Here is a 15,830-nt window from a genome sequence, read left to right as displayed (position 1 = left end):
AACCGTGTGGCGACAGCCTAGTCGCCTGTAGTCGCCTAAGAAATTGCCTAAGTGGGACAGGCCCTCATTTGGGTTTTAATTCAGGGTGTCAGAAGTATAAACAAGCTTTAACTATAGTGCTTTTCTTTTTTTCTTATTTATTTATTTATTAGAAGTAGACATATTATAAAATGTAGTTACATATTATAGTAAAAAAACTTTTCATATACATCAGTCATACATTATTAAAATTTTCCATTATCAATTACTTCTGCTTCTAGTGTTTTTATTTTTTATAGAAAGAGGGAAAAAGAGAGGGTAGAAAGTTACAAATAAAAAAGAAAAAAAAAAAAAAAAAACACAACAGAACAGAAAAACAAGGGAGGTGGAATGGGTTACCTGTAATACATCAATGGAGATAGGTTCATAGGTTATAAAGTATAGCTTTTCATCTATTCCTGAGTTCAAGTTTCAGTTGGGTCCTTGTGCTGTGCCAATCTATCCCTTCAGATAGTTAATGAATGGAGCCCAAATTTTATGGAAAAGATCTTGTTTGTCCATTAAGACAAGTCTAATTCTTTCTAAGTATAGGGTCTCCGACATTTCCGTAATCCACATTTTAATTGTGGGAGTTGTAGGGCCTTTCCAAAATTTTAATATTAATTTTTTTCCGGTTATTATACTGTAGTTGAGGAAATTTCTTTGGTTTGTTGTGAGTGTTAAGCTTTGTTCTGATATTCCAAGTATTATTAATTTTGTGTCTGGGTCCAGTTTTGTATTAATAACTTCTGAAGTTATTTCAAAAATATCAGTCCAGAAATGTTTAAGTTTTATACAGTTTGCAAACGTATGTGTTAAATTAGCCTCTAAATGTAGACAAACTATAGTGCTTTTCTATGGAACTGGATTCAGCTCGGTTCATTTTACTTTAAAGGATTAGGATCCCTCAACACTGCGTTCTTTAATGCTGTTATAAATAGATCTATAAAATAAATGGGTTGATGACCCTGCAAAAACTGTACATAGCAGTGGAATATGAAAGGATTAATGAGTATGCTAAAGATAGCATACGCAAGAATTTCCATCCTCAAATTAGGAGACCAAAATTGCACGCAATACTCTAGCAGCACATCAGCGCCTCTACTTCCTGAGAAGATTACGGAGAGTCGGTTTGTCAAGGAGGACTCTCTCTAACTTCTACAGGTGCACAGTAGAGAGCATGCTGATCGGTTGCATCGTGGCTTGGTTCGGCAACTTGAACGCCCTGGAGCGGAAAAGACTACAAAAAGTGGTAAACACTGCCCTGTCCATCATCGGCTCTGACCTCCCATCCATCGAGGGGATCTATCACAGTCGCTGCCTCAAAAAGGCTGGCAGTATCATCAAAGACCCACACCATCCTGGCCACACACTCATCTCCCCGCTACCTTCAGGTAGAAGGTACAGGAGCCTGAAGACTGCAACGACCAGGTTCAGGAATAGCTACTTCCCCACAGCCATCAGGCTATTAAACCTGGCTCGCACAAAACTCTGATTATTAATAACCCATTATCTGTTATTTGCACTTTATCAGTTTATTTATTCATGTGTGTATATATTTATATTATGGTATATGGACACATTTATTTGTTTTGTAGTAAATGCCTACTATGTTCTGTGTGCTGAAGCAAAGCAAGAATTTCATTGTCCTATACAGGGACACATGACAATAAACTCACTTGAACTTGAACTTGAACATTCCAGAAAAGGCTGACGCAACTCAGAGTTCACGACCATGGACAGAGGAGAAAATTTAAATCAAAAGAATGAAGACATGTTGTAGTAGTGTAGATTCCAGAGACTGGACTCAAAGATTTAAACCCTATCATGAAATAATTGAATTTAAGGTTGATGGTCAGGGGGGTGAGTTGTGTCAGTATTTAGGCAGAAGATTCTGAATATTTGGTGAGGAAATAGTGACTGACTTAGCGAATAGTGAAAGGCCTGGATAGAGTGGATGTGGAGAGGATGTTTCCACTAGTGGGAGAGTCTAGGACATTGCCTCTGACTTAAAGGATGCTCTTTTAGGAAGGAGATGAGGAGGGATCTCTTTAGTCAGAGGGTGGTGAATCTGTGGAATTCTTTGCTACAGGAGGCTGTGGAGGCCAAGTCAGTGGATATTTTCCAGGCGGAGATAGATGGATTCTTGATTAGTAAGGGTGTCAGGGGTTATGGGGAGAAGGCAGGAGAATGGGGTTAAGAGGGAGAGATAGATTAGCCATGATTGAATGGAGAAGTAGACTTGATGGGCCGAATGGCCCAATTCTGCTCCTAGTCCTTGTGAATGGACTGTAGGAGACTGGTGGTGATATAGGTTTTGATATTTTTTTGCATTGGCAGATGGCACAGAAGGGTAACAGTGCAGAGAGAGAAAGAGAGAGAGAGATTTAATGAAGAGGAAATGAAATAAGGGGTTCACCCTGAGATTGAGTTTTTAAACATGGCCTGGTCCAGCTCAAGGGAGTGTTTTTAGTTTAGTCTAGTTTAGTGTAGAGATACAGCGTGGAAACAGGCCATTCAGGCCACTGAGTCTGGGCCGTCCAGCAATCCCCGCACATTAACACTATCCTACACACACTACGGGCAATTTATAATTATTTTACGAAGGCAATTAACCGACAAATTGGAGTTTGGGAGGAAACCGGAGCACCCGGGGAAAACCCACACAGGTCACAGGGGAGAACGTACAAACCCACACAGACAAGCACCCGTAGTCAGGATCGAGCCCGGGTCTCGGGTGCCCTAAGGCAGGAACTCTACCACTGTGACACCATGCGGCCCATGGTTCAGAACATAGAACAGTACAGCGCAGGAACAGGCCATATGGCCGACAAGGTACATGTTGAACATGATGCCAGGTTAAACTAATCACCTCTGCTTGTACACGATCCATATCCCACAATTTCATGCATATCCACGGGCTGTTCCAAAAGCCTTTACCATATCTGCCTTTACCACCACTCCTGGCAGCACAAGAAGATTGAGGAGATTGAAGGAATTGATGGAAAGATTACGGTTAGCGGTAGAGTTGCTGCCTTACGGTGCCAGAGACCTGCTTTCGAACCTGACCGTGTCTGTACGGAGTTTGTACCTTCTCCCCGTGACCACGTGGGTTTTCTCCAGGAGCTCTGGTTTCCTCCCACACTACAAAGACGTACAGGTTTGTACGAAATTGTAAATTGTCCCTAGTGTGTGTGGGATAGTACCACTGTGTGGGGATCGCTGGTCGGCACGGACTCGCTGGGCCGAAGGGCCTGTTTCCGCGGTGTATCTCTAAAGCTAAACTAATGGTGGTTAGATCTGCAGAAAAATGCAGCTGAAATTGGGATATGGCAACATGCTGAAAAAAGTTTTTACAATTATTATTGTTCATTTCTGCAATTAGTATGAAATGCAATATATAACATAATAAAATATGGTGAAAGTCTCTGAATTCAATGTAATCTTAAGTCTAATCATGAGTCATGACAAAACCTTTTTTATCACTATAATTCCTGCTCAAGGAGACATGTTAGTTGTTATAAATCAGGTAGTTCTGTCTAGAAACTGAACGAGATATTGCTTTCCAAATTTAATGGGATCAGTGACTATTTTGCCAATTACAACCTTCTACAAAAATGCGATGCATTTATTTTTGGCGTGTCTCTGGGTTTATTAATCTCAACAGTCTGGGACATCTGATCTTAACAGTCAGGGTTATTATCAGGCAGTTGAACCATCCCACCACAACCAGAGAGCAGTCCTGAACTACTATCTACCTCATTAGTGACCCTCGGATTATCCTTGAATGGACTTTGCTGGCTTTACCTTGCACTAAACGTTATTCCCTTAACACGTATCTGGCTCGATTGTAATCATGTGTTGTCTTTCCGCCGACTGGTTAGCGCGCAAAAAAAGCTTTTCACTGCCCCTCGGTACACGTGACAATAAATCAAACTAAATTTGCAAACTGAGGCTTGAAATAGCCGGCACACATTCATAATTAGAGCTAATTAAATGGATTTTTTTTTTCCTGGAGTATTTCGAGCTATTAAAAGAAAAATAATAAAGACCAGGAATCACCAATTTCAGAAGTAAAGATTTGGAGGACAATCTTGAAGCGTGCCCTGAGGGAGCTGAAGGATATGGCAGGTGGTGAACAAACACAGCTGGTGTTGTATACAACAATTTTCCACGAACCAGTGGCAAGTAGATGAACCGGAAATAATTAAACGGAAAGCAAACTACTATCTACCTTATTGATGACCCTCGGATTATCCTTGCTCAGACGTTGCTGGTTTAACCTTGCACTAAATGTTATTCCCTTATCATGTGTCTATACACTGTAATGGCTCGATTGTAATCATGTATTGTCTTTGCGCTGACTGGATAACAGGCGACAAAAGCTTTTCACAAAGGTGACAACAAACGAATCTGATTGGAAAGGGAGCAAACTAGATTAAGTCTGAAGAAGGGATTCGGGCCGAAACGTTGCCTATTTCCTTCGCTCCATAGATGCTGCTGCACCCGCTGAGTTTGTCCAGCACTTTTGTCTACCTTCGATTTTCCAGCATCTGCAGTTCCTTCTTAAGCAAACTAGATTAATACTGGTTTGAAAAGAGGAAACAGGATGATATGTGGAGAAAATCATGCACATGCTTTCTCCTCCCGGAGAAAGAATCTTAGATAGACCTTAATTTTAAATTAACAAACAGTGGCTCAAAGAATGGTTTATATTCAGCACTGTGTTAAATCACCAGCATCATTGTGTGCTGCTGGTATGCAGACACTGGTATGCTTCTTTTCATTTCGTGGCTGAGACATTTGCTTAATGAACTGTAAAAAGCACCACATTATAGATGTGTACAAACTAACGAGAGGAGTAGATCAAAGTAGAGTCTGTTGCCAAGAGCAAGGGAATCGAGAACCAGAGGACATAGGTTTAAGCTGAGGGGGGAAAGATTTAATAGGAACCCGAGGGGTAACTTTTTCACGCAAAGGGTGGTGGGTGTATGGAACGAGCTGCCGGTGGAGGTAGTTGAGGCTGGGACTATCGCGATGTTTAAGAAACAGTTAGACAGGTACTTGGATAGGACAGGTTTGGAGGGATATGGGCACAAGCAGGCAGGTGGGACTAGTGTAGCTGGGACATGTTGGCTGGTGTGAGAGAGTTAGGCTTAAGGGCCTGTTTCCACCCTGTAAGATTCTATGATTCTATGACGTTTTCAATGTTGTAAGCTGGAAACTACCGCTGGCTGAAGGTTATTATATCAAAAATTTTCATTCTGTCATTTTATCAGCGCCAATACCCCGATAAACTGCTTGTTTCGTACACACTGAGCCCGGCGGCTAGTTGCTAGGCTGCTGCATCTTTCAGTGCAGGCCGAGGGCCTCAGCAAATGACGGCGAGAAATGAGACTCGGAGCCTCACAAGGCATCGTAAAAAAACACAACCACCCGAGGACGGAAGAAATAGCAGCGTGGAAAGATGCGAACTGCAAGAAGGGGTCACGGCAAGCAAGGACAACACAAAGAATAAGGCAGCTGCAGAACTCACTCAGTCGTGTGGGAAGGAAATTTATCATCGTTACCTTGTAGCATATCTTTCATTCATTTGTTCCATATCTCTCTATATCACCATCTATATCTCGTTTCCCTCTCCCCTGACTCTCAGTCTGAAGAAGGGTCTCGACCCGAAATGTCACCTATCCCTTTTCTCCAGAGATGCTGTCTGACCCGCTGAGTTACCCCGGCTTTTTGTGCCCGTCTTTGGATGTATCGGGCAGGTTGTGACAGTGGTTCAAGGCCAGAACACAGGAAATCTGTTCTAAACCCTTCTTCAAAATAATGCCACGGATCCCCTACAATCCACAGGCTAGGCCTTAGTTGAAAACTTCATTCATAAAATATGATACTACTGATTGCACAGCACCCCCTCGGTATTGTACTGAAAAGTAATGTTGAGAGTTACGTGTTTAAGTTTTTGGAGAGGAACTTAAAGTTAGAAATAGAATCCAGACAGTTTTAACAAAGCCAAAGGTCACCAAGAGTAATATTTAAAATGCCAAAGTTACAGGTAAAATGGTGCAGATATTGTGTACTGACATTATCCCCAATATCTCTAATATAACATAAGTATAGAAAAGGTTCAGAATGATATAGGCCAAACAGGAGCAAATGGGACTCACTTAGATGGGGCCCTGGTCAGCATGGGCAAGAAGGGCTGAAGGGCCTGTTTCAGTGATGCCTAAGAACTCAAGAGATTATTTCACTGTGACACTATCAATATATATTTTTTTTTAATTTCATACAATCATCAATAACCTCATCATTTTTCTTTCTCTGTTTGTTCCACATTTTTCCTACTTTATCGAATGTGTTGTTGTTATTTATAACTTGTGCCGAATCCATTACAGGAAATCTTATACTGGAGACGTTACTGAAAGCCAAAAGGATTATGCAGCCAAGCAGTGAAGCATAGGAGAAGAGTTATGGCCACTGAGGTGAATTATCGAATTCTCCACTCAAGCTGAAATTTATCGTCAAAGTCACTGTATTAGAATTTTTTTTAAATTGAACTAATGTTGAAACTAATGTGAGAGATGGCAGTCAGCAAAAATCACATCACATCAGCACCAATCAGTCTTTCCAACTGAGGAAAGACACAAAATGTTGGAGTAACTCGGCAGGTCAGGCAGCATCCCTGTCGAACAGGGATAGGTGAAGTTTCGGCTCGGGACCCTTCTTCAGACCCATTTCCCAATCCAAAAATGCATCTATCCACAGTCTTCAGGGATGCTGCCTGAACTGCTGAGTTACTCCAGCATGTTGTGCCTTTCCTTGGTAAACCAGCATCTGCAGTCCTTGTTTCTATTTTTCAACCTTTAGACTTTAGATATACAGTGTGGCAACAGGCCCTTCGGCCCAACGAGTCCGTGCCGACCAGCGAGTGCCCGCCGTACACTATCCGACAGACTAGGGACAATTTACAATTTTTACCAAAGCCAATTAATCTGCACACCTGTACGTCTTTGGAGTGTGGGAGGAAACTGGAGCATCCGGAGAAAGCCCATGCAGCCACAAACGTACAAAGGACAGCTCCCGTAGTCAGGATCGAACCCGGGTCACTGGTGCTGTAAGGCAGCAACTCTACCGCTGCGCCACCGTGCCATCCTCAGGAGTATATTATTCTGACTGTGATGGATCTTTACATTCATAGCTATACCGGTAAACCATGCCTTGACCTGGAATAGGTATCTGAAGATGCTGTTCAATATTCACATTGATTTGACCAGCAGCAGCTACTGCAGCAGCAGAGCTGGGTATGATCCAGCAGCAAAGATCTACGAGGGTCTCAATCATTCTGCCACCAGGGGAACTACACAATCATTCTGGTCTTGCTCAAGTTTGGGGCACGACCGTGTGTGGACTCGGTCTGCCAAAGGGCCTGTTTCCATGCTGTATCTCTAATCTAAAGTACACTGTATCAAATGCAAACCCATCAGATCTAAAATGATTGTGACATATTTTTAATTTGGCCTCTGCTCACGCACCTACTATGGTGCAGCTGCATAAACTCCATGTAAATAAGCTTCATGATGCGTTGTCCGCTCTATCACACTGGTATCATTCTCCGTACATGTGGACGGGGTCCAGAGGAGGTTCCAAATGTACAGACTGGGATTGGTGGTGGGCAAGTTACACCTTGGTCTTCATCAGAATAAGTATCCATTGGAGCCTTGTGTCGGAAGGAACTGCAGATGCTGGTTTACACTAAAGGCAGACACAGAATGCCGGAGTAACTCAGCGGGACAGGCAGCATCTCCGGAGAGAAGGAACGGGTGACGTTTCGGGAGAAGGGTCTCGACCGGTAAACGTCACCCATTCTCTCCAGAGATGCTGCCTGTCCCGCTGAGTTACTCTGGCATTTTGTGTCCTACTTGCAGCTTTGCTGCCTTGGAGAGCGCAGATTGGTCTGGCTCAGCCAGGTAAGTGGAATGATCCCACCAGCATTTTATATACTGAGGGAATGAAGCCTACTAGAATATTGCCTGTTAGAATCGAGAACTAGGGATGAGGAGGATGGAGAGGGAGGCAGGGGGGAGGGGGGGGGGGCAGGGGGAGGGGGTGAGAGGGTGGTGAAAGATCTCAGAAGGGGGGAGAAGAAAGGGTCACAGATGCAGAGGGTGGCAGGGGGTGGTGAAGGGAGGGGATGGGTGATGGGTGAGGAAAGGGGAAGGGTAGAATGGGGGGGGGGGGGAGGGCTGGAGTGTGGAGAAGGGAGAGGATGGGGTGGAGAAGGGTAGAGGAAGGGAGGGCAAGGTTGGAGATGGGTGGGGGTGGGGTGGAGAGGAGGGAGGGGAGGGGAGTGGTGGATGAGGAGGGGTGGAGATTAGGGGAGGGGAAGGGTGGAGAATGCGGGGAGGGGAGGAGTGGAAGGGTGAGGGTGGAGAGGAGGGAGGGATGGTAGGAGATGGATGGGGATACAGAGGAGGGATTCAGTGCTGTAATGGGGGGTCTGAGGGATGTGGAATGAGAGGGGGAGGTAGGGGAGGGAGATTGGGAGAGGGGGAGAGAGGAAGAGTGGAAGAGAGGGGAAGAGAAGGGGAGGGGGGAGAGGGAGAGGGAGAGGTAGGGAGAGAGGAAGAGGGGGAGAGAAGGGGAGGGAGAGAGGGGAAGAGAAGGGGAGGGTAGAGGGGGAGAGGGAGAGGGATAGGTGGGGAGAGAGTGGGAGAGAGGAAGAGGGGGAGGGAAGGGGAGAAGGGGAGGGAGAGAGGGGAAGAGAAGGAGAGAGGTGGAGGGGAGGGGGAGAGGGATAGGTGGGGAGAGAGGGGGAGAGAGTGGGAGAGGGGGAGAGGGGGAGAGAAGGGGAGGGAGAGAGGGGAAGAGAAGGAGAGAGGGTGGGGATAGGGAGGGGGCAGAGTTCCTACCGGACTTGGGGTAGGTGACGATCCAGATGTCGCTTTTCCTGACCGGGAAGGCAGCGATATCTTCCATCTTGCCCCTGCAGAAGGGTGGCAGCCGCACGCCATTGTACTCGAAGTACTTGCTGTCGAACTCGCCGGGTGTGCAGGGTGTGCAGGGTGTGCCTGCCGGGCTCTCGGCCATCCCTGGGGCTGGGGCTGGGGCTGGAGGGGGCGAGGGTGGAGGCTGCAGCGGGCTCACGGTGCACCTAGTGCCGGCTCCGCCCGCCCCTATAGCCGCTGCTCATCCGCAGCATCAGCAGCAGCAGCAGCAGCTTAAAGGCGCAGGGAGGAACTGCAGGTGCTGCCCTCACGCCGGCAATAGACACAGCAACGCTGGAGCAACTCAGCGGGACAGGCAGCGGCTCCGGAGAGAAGGGATGGGCGACCCTTCTCCAGGCTGAGAGTCAGGGGAGAGGGGGAGGAGGACAAAGATAAGGAGGGGCAAGGTCAAGGTGTGAAAACGAGACCCTTGCTTCAGACAAGCACCTTCCTCCATCCCCATCACTACCCTCTCATCCTCCAGCGCTTTACAATCTCCACCCCCCCCCCCCCATCATTTTTTCCTCCATCTATAGAAACATAGAAAATAGGTGCAGGAGTAGGCCATTCGGCCCTTCGAGCCTGCACCGCCATTCGATATGATCATGGCTGATCATCCAACTCAGTATCCCATCCCTGCCTTCTCTCCATACCCCCTGATCCCTTTAGCCGCAAGGGCCACATCTAACTCCCTCTTAAATATAGCCAATGAACTGGCCTCAACTACCTTCTGTGGCAGAGAATTCCACAGATTCACCACTCTCTGTGTGTCTATTAAGGTTAGTTTAGTCTAGGAATGTGTGGGAAGGAACTGCAGATGCTGGTTTGCGCTAAAGATAGACACGAAATGCTGGAGTAACTCAGCGGGTCAGGCAGCATCACTGGAGAGAAGGAATGGGTGACATTTCGGGTCGAGACCCTTCTTCAGACAAGCACCGCCTCCGTCACCATCACTGCCCACTCATCCCCCAACACAACCCTCATCCCCATCTCCATCACTGCCCTTCTCATCCTCCATCGCTCAGCAATCTCCCCCCCCCCCCCCCCCCCCCCCCCCCCCCTTTTTTTCCCCTCCATCTGTTGTACCCGAGTTATCTTAGTTTCAGAATGTATCAGCAGGAACGGCAGATGCTGGTTTAAACCGAAGATTGGATCTGATGAAGACCCTGAAGTCTGACGAAGGGTCTCGACCCGAAACGTCACCCATTCCTTTTCTCCAGAGATGCTGCCTGTCCCGCTGAGTTGCTCCAGCATTTTGAGTCTATCTTTAGTTCAGTTTAGTTTATTGTCACGTGTACCGAGGTGCAGTGTTGTACAGTTTTTGTTGCGTGCTAGCCAGTCGGAGGAGAGGCAATACACGATTACACTCGTGCCATCCGCAGTGTATAGGTACATGATAATGGGAATCATGTTCAGCGCAAGGCAAAGCCAGCAAAGACCGATCAAAGGATAGTCCGAGGGTCACCAAAGAGATAGATAGTAGTTCAACACTGCTCTCTGGTTGTGGTAGGATGGTTCAGCTGTCTGATAACTGCTGGGAAGAAACTATCCTCGAATCTGGTGGAGTTTGAACCATATACAATCGCAGAGCTATGTTCTTGTAAATGTACAACAATGTATCAGGCAAGTCTCCCTGGTCAACTCGACCCTTCCCACCCAGACCACCCCCTCCCCAGGTACTTTCCGCTGCAACCGCAGGAGATGCAACACCTGTCCCTTTAACTACCCCCCTCGACTCCATCCAAGGACCTAAACAGTCTTTCCAGGTGAGGCAGAGGTTCACTTGCACCTCCTCCAACCTCATCTACTGTATCCGCTGTTCCAGATGTCAACTTCTCTACATCGGCGAGACCAATCGCAGGCTCGCCGATCGTTTTGCTGAACACCTCCGCTCAGTCTGTCTTAACCAACCTGATCTCCCGGTGACTCAGCACTTCAACTCCCCCTCTCATTCCCAATCTAACCTTTTTGTCCTGGGCCTCCTCCATTGTCAGAGTGAGGGCCAGCGCAAATTGGAGGAACAGCACCTCATAATTCGCTTGGGTAGTTTACACCCCTGCGGTATGAACATTGACCTCTAACTTCAGATACCCCTTGCTTTCCCTCTCTCTCCATCCCCTTCCCCATCCCAGTTCTCCCACTAGTATTACTGTCTCTGCCTACATTCCATCTTTGTCCCGCCCCCTCCCTGACATCAGCCTGATGAAGGGTCTCGACCCGAAACCTCACCCATTCCTTCCCTCCAGAGAGGCTGTCTCACCCGCTGAGTTACTCCAGCATTTCGTGTCTACCTTCAATGTATCAGGCAAGATAGACACAAAATACTGGAGAGAGCAGTGCTGATCTACTATCTACCTCTCTGGTGACTATCCTTGATCAGATGGATTGCAATCATGTATTGTCTTTCGCTGACTGGTTAGCACGCAACAAAAGCTTTCCACTGTACCTCGGTACACGTGACAATAAACTAAACTGAAACTGAAACTAATGCCCCTGTGCCACTCAGGAAACCTGAATGGAAACCTCTGGAGACTTTGTGCCCCGCCCAAGGTTTCCGTGCGGTTCCAGGAGGTTCCCGGAGGTTTTTGTCAGTCTCCCTACCTGCTTCCACTACCTGCAACCTCCGGCAACCACCTGCAACCTCCGGGAACCGCACGGAAACCTTGGGGGGGGTGCAAAGTCTCCCGAGGTTTCCTTTCGGGTTTCCTAAGTGGGACAGGGGCTTTACACAGCGGGTCAGGCAGCATCTCTGGAGAAAAGGAATAGGTGGTGCTTCGGGACGAGACCCTTCCTCAGTATCCGTACACTGTGGATGGCCTGATTGTGATCATGTATTGTCTTTCCGCTGAATGGATAGCACGCAACAAAAAAGCTTTTCACTGTACCTCGGTTAATGTGACAATAAACTAAACTAAGCCATACTGCAGCATTTTGTGTCTATCTTCGGTTTAAACCAGCATCTCAGTTCCTTCCTGCATAGAACAGTACAGCACGGGAACAGGCCCTTCGGTCCACAATATTTGTGCTGAACATGATGCCAAGTTAAACTGATCCTGTACATGATCCATATCCCTCCGTACTCTGCTCTTCATGTGCCTATCCAAAAGCCTCTCAAACGCCACGATCGTATCTATATCCTGCCAACGTTGCCTTCATCCGAAGCCAACATTATAAATTGAACGGGGTTAGTTGTAATTTTCTACATTGCAGTGAGCATGTTGAAATGTCTGAGCTTCTGGCACTGTCTCATCGACATGTACATAACGATTTAAAAAATCCCAGCCTACTACTTTCTGAGTCATAAAACGATTCAGCACATTCTCAAAGATAACGATGGCTGATTAGAATATCTCAGCCTTAATTAGCAACATTCTCAAGTTTACGGACTTTGTTCCAATGCCTTCTGTCAATATATGTGAGATTCAATACGATGGATGGTGCTATTTTTTAAATGGTATAATTCAAAGTTCAATGATATGCCTGCACTGTTCTGATTTATTTCGGATTTTCAGCATCTGCAGTTTTTCAGTTTTATTTTTATTTGTGGGTTGAGTAAGTTGGGAGTTCTACATTTGTCCATAGTACCAACAGAACTAGCAGGAAGAGTCCTGAGACAGTTTTAGTCATTGTCCTATTGATACTCCGGACACTGGAAGGAAGAGAGAGGGCAAATGCACCGCTACACCATACGTTATAGGGCAGCACAATGGCACAGCGGTAGAGTTGCTGCATTACAGCGCCAGAGACCCAGCTTTGATCCTGACTACGGGCGCTGTCTGTACAGAGTTTGTACCGTGATCATGTGGGTTTTCCCCGGGTGCTCCGGTTTCCTCCCACATTCCAAAGACGTACAGGTTTGCAGGTAGACACAAAACGCTGGAGTAACTCAGCGGGACAGACGGCATCTCTGGAGAGAAGGAATGGGTGACGTTTCGGGTCGAGCCCCTTCTTCAGACTGGCTTTGATAAAAATTGTAAATTGTCCCTGGTGGGCAGGGTAGTGCTAGCATGCGGGGATCGCTGGTCGGCACGGGCTCGGTAGACAGAAGGGCCTGCTTCCACGCTGTAACTCTAAAATGAACTAAACTAAACTAAACTATACAGAGGGCGGGAGTAGGGCAGATAGCCTCTGGTAAATGGTCAACAAACGTGAGGGCAACAAAACTCGGCAAGGCAGAACTCTGAAACTGCAATATCTCTGGAGATTGCAGATCATTGGTTTGTGATAAAGCCTTCCTTTCTTATTGTGACGAAACAATCCTTTTTTGTAACATTTGTGGCTTACGCAATGTTGGTTGGTCGTCAAGAGTGTTTTATTGTCAAATATCCCAGATAGTACAATGAAATTCTTACTTGCAGTAGCACAACAGAATATGTGAACATAGTACATTTTAAACAATATAATAAACAAGAAATGAAAGTTTAGTGTGTATATATACACATACTTACATATACACACATACACACACACACATTATACACACAAACTGTATGATACAGGCACACACACAGACAGATACAGGCACACAGAGACACACACACACACACACACACACACACACACACACACACACACACACACACACACACACACAAAACAAACAAACAAACAATAATAGTGCAAAAAGATAAAGCCAATGCCCCCAAGTCTCCGTAGGTCAGAGCTTATTTGCAGGTTGCAGTGTTTAATAGCCTGATGACTACGGGGAAGAAGCTGCTCCTGAACCTGGTAACATCTCTGGAGAACATAGATAGGTGAGTCTGAAGAAGTTATCCCCACCCGAAACATCACTTGTCCATGTTCTGCCTCACCCTTCGAGTTACTCTGATGTTGTGTGTCTATCTTTTTCACAAAACAAGTACCTTATTTAAAATAAACCAAAGCTTACAGGACCATATACTTCTCCCTGTGACCGTGTGGGTTTTCTCCAGGCTCCGATTTCCTCCCACATTCCAAAGACGTGAAGGTTTGTTGATTAATTGGCTTTTGTAAATTGTCCCTAACATGCAGGGTGATTGCTGGTCGGCACTGACTCACTTGGTCAAAGGGCCTGCTTCCACGTTGTATCTCTAAACCAAGCAGATTTTTTCTATGACAGCCAAAACTGTCACTTCCATTGGATTATTGGAATTGGATTCTGTACTCAGAATGTCACCAGAACGTGCACCTAAGATAGCAATGACATGACAACCTGATGGAAGAAGGAAAAGACGCCGGCCAAAACACACATGGAGGCGAACATTCCTGAAGGATTTGGAAGCCCGGGACACAAACCTGTCGAGGGTGGAAGACGTCGCACATAACTGAACAGAATGGCTAAAGCTAGCTGCCCAATGCACTCAACGGTGTGGGAGGAACTAAGTCTAAGTAAGGGATTGGATTGGAATTGGTTTATTATCATAAAACGTAACAAAATACACTGAAAAGCTTTTGTTTGCGTGCTATGCAATTAAATCAAATCATACTATATATGAGTACAATCTAGGCACACACGAATAGAACAGGTGGTGAAAAGAAAAAAACGTGCATTGTGTCAACTCAGGGGTGAATTCATCTATCGATTCAGGGAATCTGACTGGGGTTCTGGAAGGATTGCCACATATATATTATATTGATTAGTACGGGTGTCAGGGGTTATGGGGAAAAGGCAGGAGAATGGGGTTAGGAGAGAGATAGATCAGCCATGATTGAATGAGGGGGGACCTCATTGAAGCATACAGAATAATGAAAGGCCTGGATAGAGTGGATGTGGAGAGGATGTATTCACGAGTGGGAGAGTCTAGGATAGCCTCAGAATTAAAGGACGTTCTTTTATGAAGGAGATGAGGAGGAATTTCTTTAGTCAGAGGATGGGGAATCTATGGAATTCGTTGCCACAGAAAGCTGTGGGGGCCAAGTCAGCGGATATTTTTAAGGCAGAGATGGATAGATAGTACGGGTGTCAGAGGTTATGGGGAGAAGGCAGGAGAATGGGGTTCGGACAGAGAGAGATAGATCAGCCATGATTGAAAGGTGGAGTCGACTTGATGGGCTGAATGGCCTAATTCCACTCCTATCACATATGATCATATGATCTTATAAATGTTGGAGTAGACTTGATGGGCCAAATGGCCTAATTCTGCTGCTGTCACTTATGAACTTAAATGAGCACAATTTAAGGTGCTCATTTTAAATTTCAATTTAAATTAAACCTGCTTTTTTTTTAATAGGAATTAGTAGACTTGATTAAAAAAAACCCCAGTGGGAAGGATTGGAGGTTTAATAAACCATTCACATCAACCAAACCCAGAGTTCAAAGCCATAAAATGCACACATGCAGAAAAAGACTGACACTATTCGCAAGGTGAATAAATACAGAAGGTTTGGCTGAAGCGGGCCCAGACCCTGTGGATTTATATGTATCAACAACATATGACAGTACTAGATTAAGAAGGCAGTACAATCTTGTCGAAACTGTCACGCACTGTTGAATATTCACACGTTATAAAAGCATTAAACTGCCACGGTAGCTGACAGTCATGACCTATTGCACTGCTAATCTCCTGAATCTGCGTTGTCAGAATAAAAACATCGATATGTTGCTGTTTCATACTTTGAATTTTGGCCGATCTGCCACGTAAACCAAGGGCGATCACATGTACAAGGATTACGTACAAGGAATGTGTATGAAAGAAGTGAAAGAAAGAAATGCAGATGCTGGTTTAAATCAAAGGTGGACACAAATTGCTGGAGTAACTCAGCGGGTGAGGCAGCATCTCCGGAGATGCTGCCTCACCCGCTGAGTTACTCCAGCATTTTACGTCCAAGGAATATGTAATTTTCCTCTGG

General features: G+C 45.8%; 1 protein-coding gene across 1 annotated transcript in view; it reads right to left on the bottom strand.

Annotated features, from left to right (window-relative positions):
* Positions 1–15,830, bottom strand: part of sult4a1 (sulfotransferase family 4A member 1) — a 47,787-nt gene that overhangs the window by 18,585 nt on the left and 13,372 nt on the right. Inside the window, exon 3 of the mRNA XM_033037609.1 lies at positions 8,928–9,235. Coding sequence (XP_032893500.1) covers positions 8,928–9,105 — 178 coding nt within the window. The 5' untranslated portion in view covers positions 9,106–9,235. The remainder of the gene's footprint in view (positions 1–8,927; positions 9,236–15,830) is intronic.

Source organism: Amblyraja radiata, chromosome 19, assembly GCF_010909765.2.
Source record: "Amblyraja radiata isolate CabotCenter1 chromosome 19, sAmbRad1.1.pri, whole genome shotgun sequence".
Taxonomy (NCBI): Eukaryota; Metazoa; Chordata; class Chondrichthyes; order Rajiformes; family Rajidae; genus Amblyraja; species Amblyraja radiata.
The sequence above is the reverse complement of the archived record's forward strand: the minus strand, read 5'-3'. Positions and strand labels throughout refer to the sequence as shown.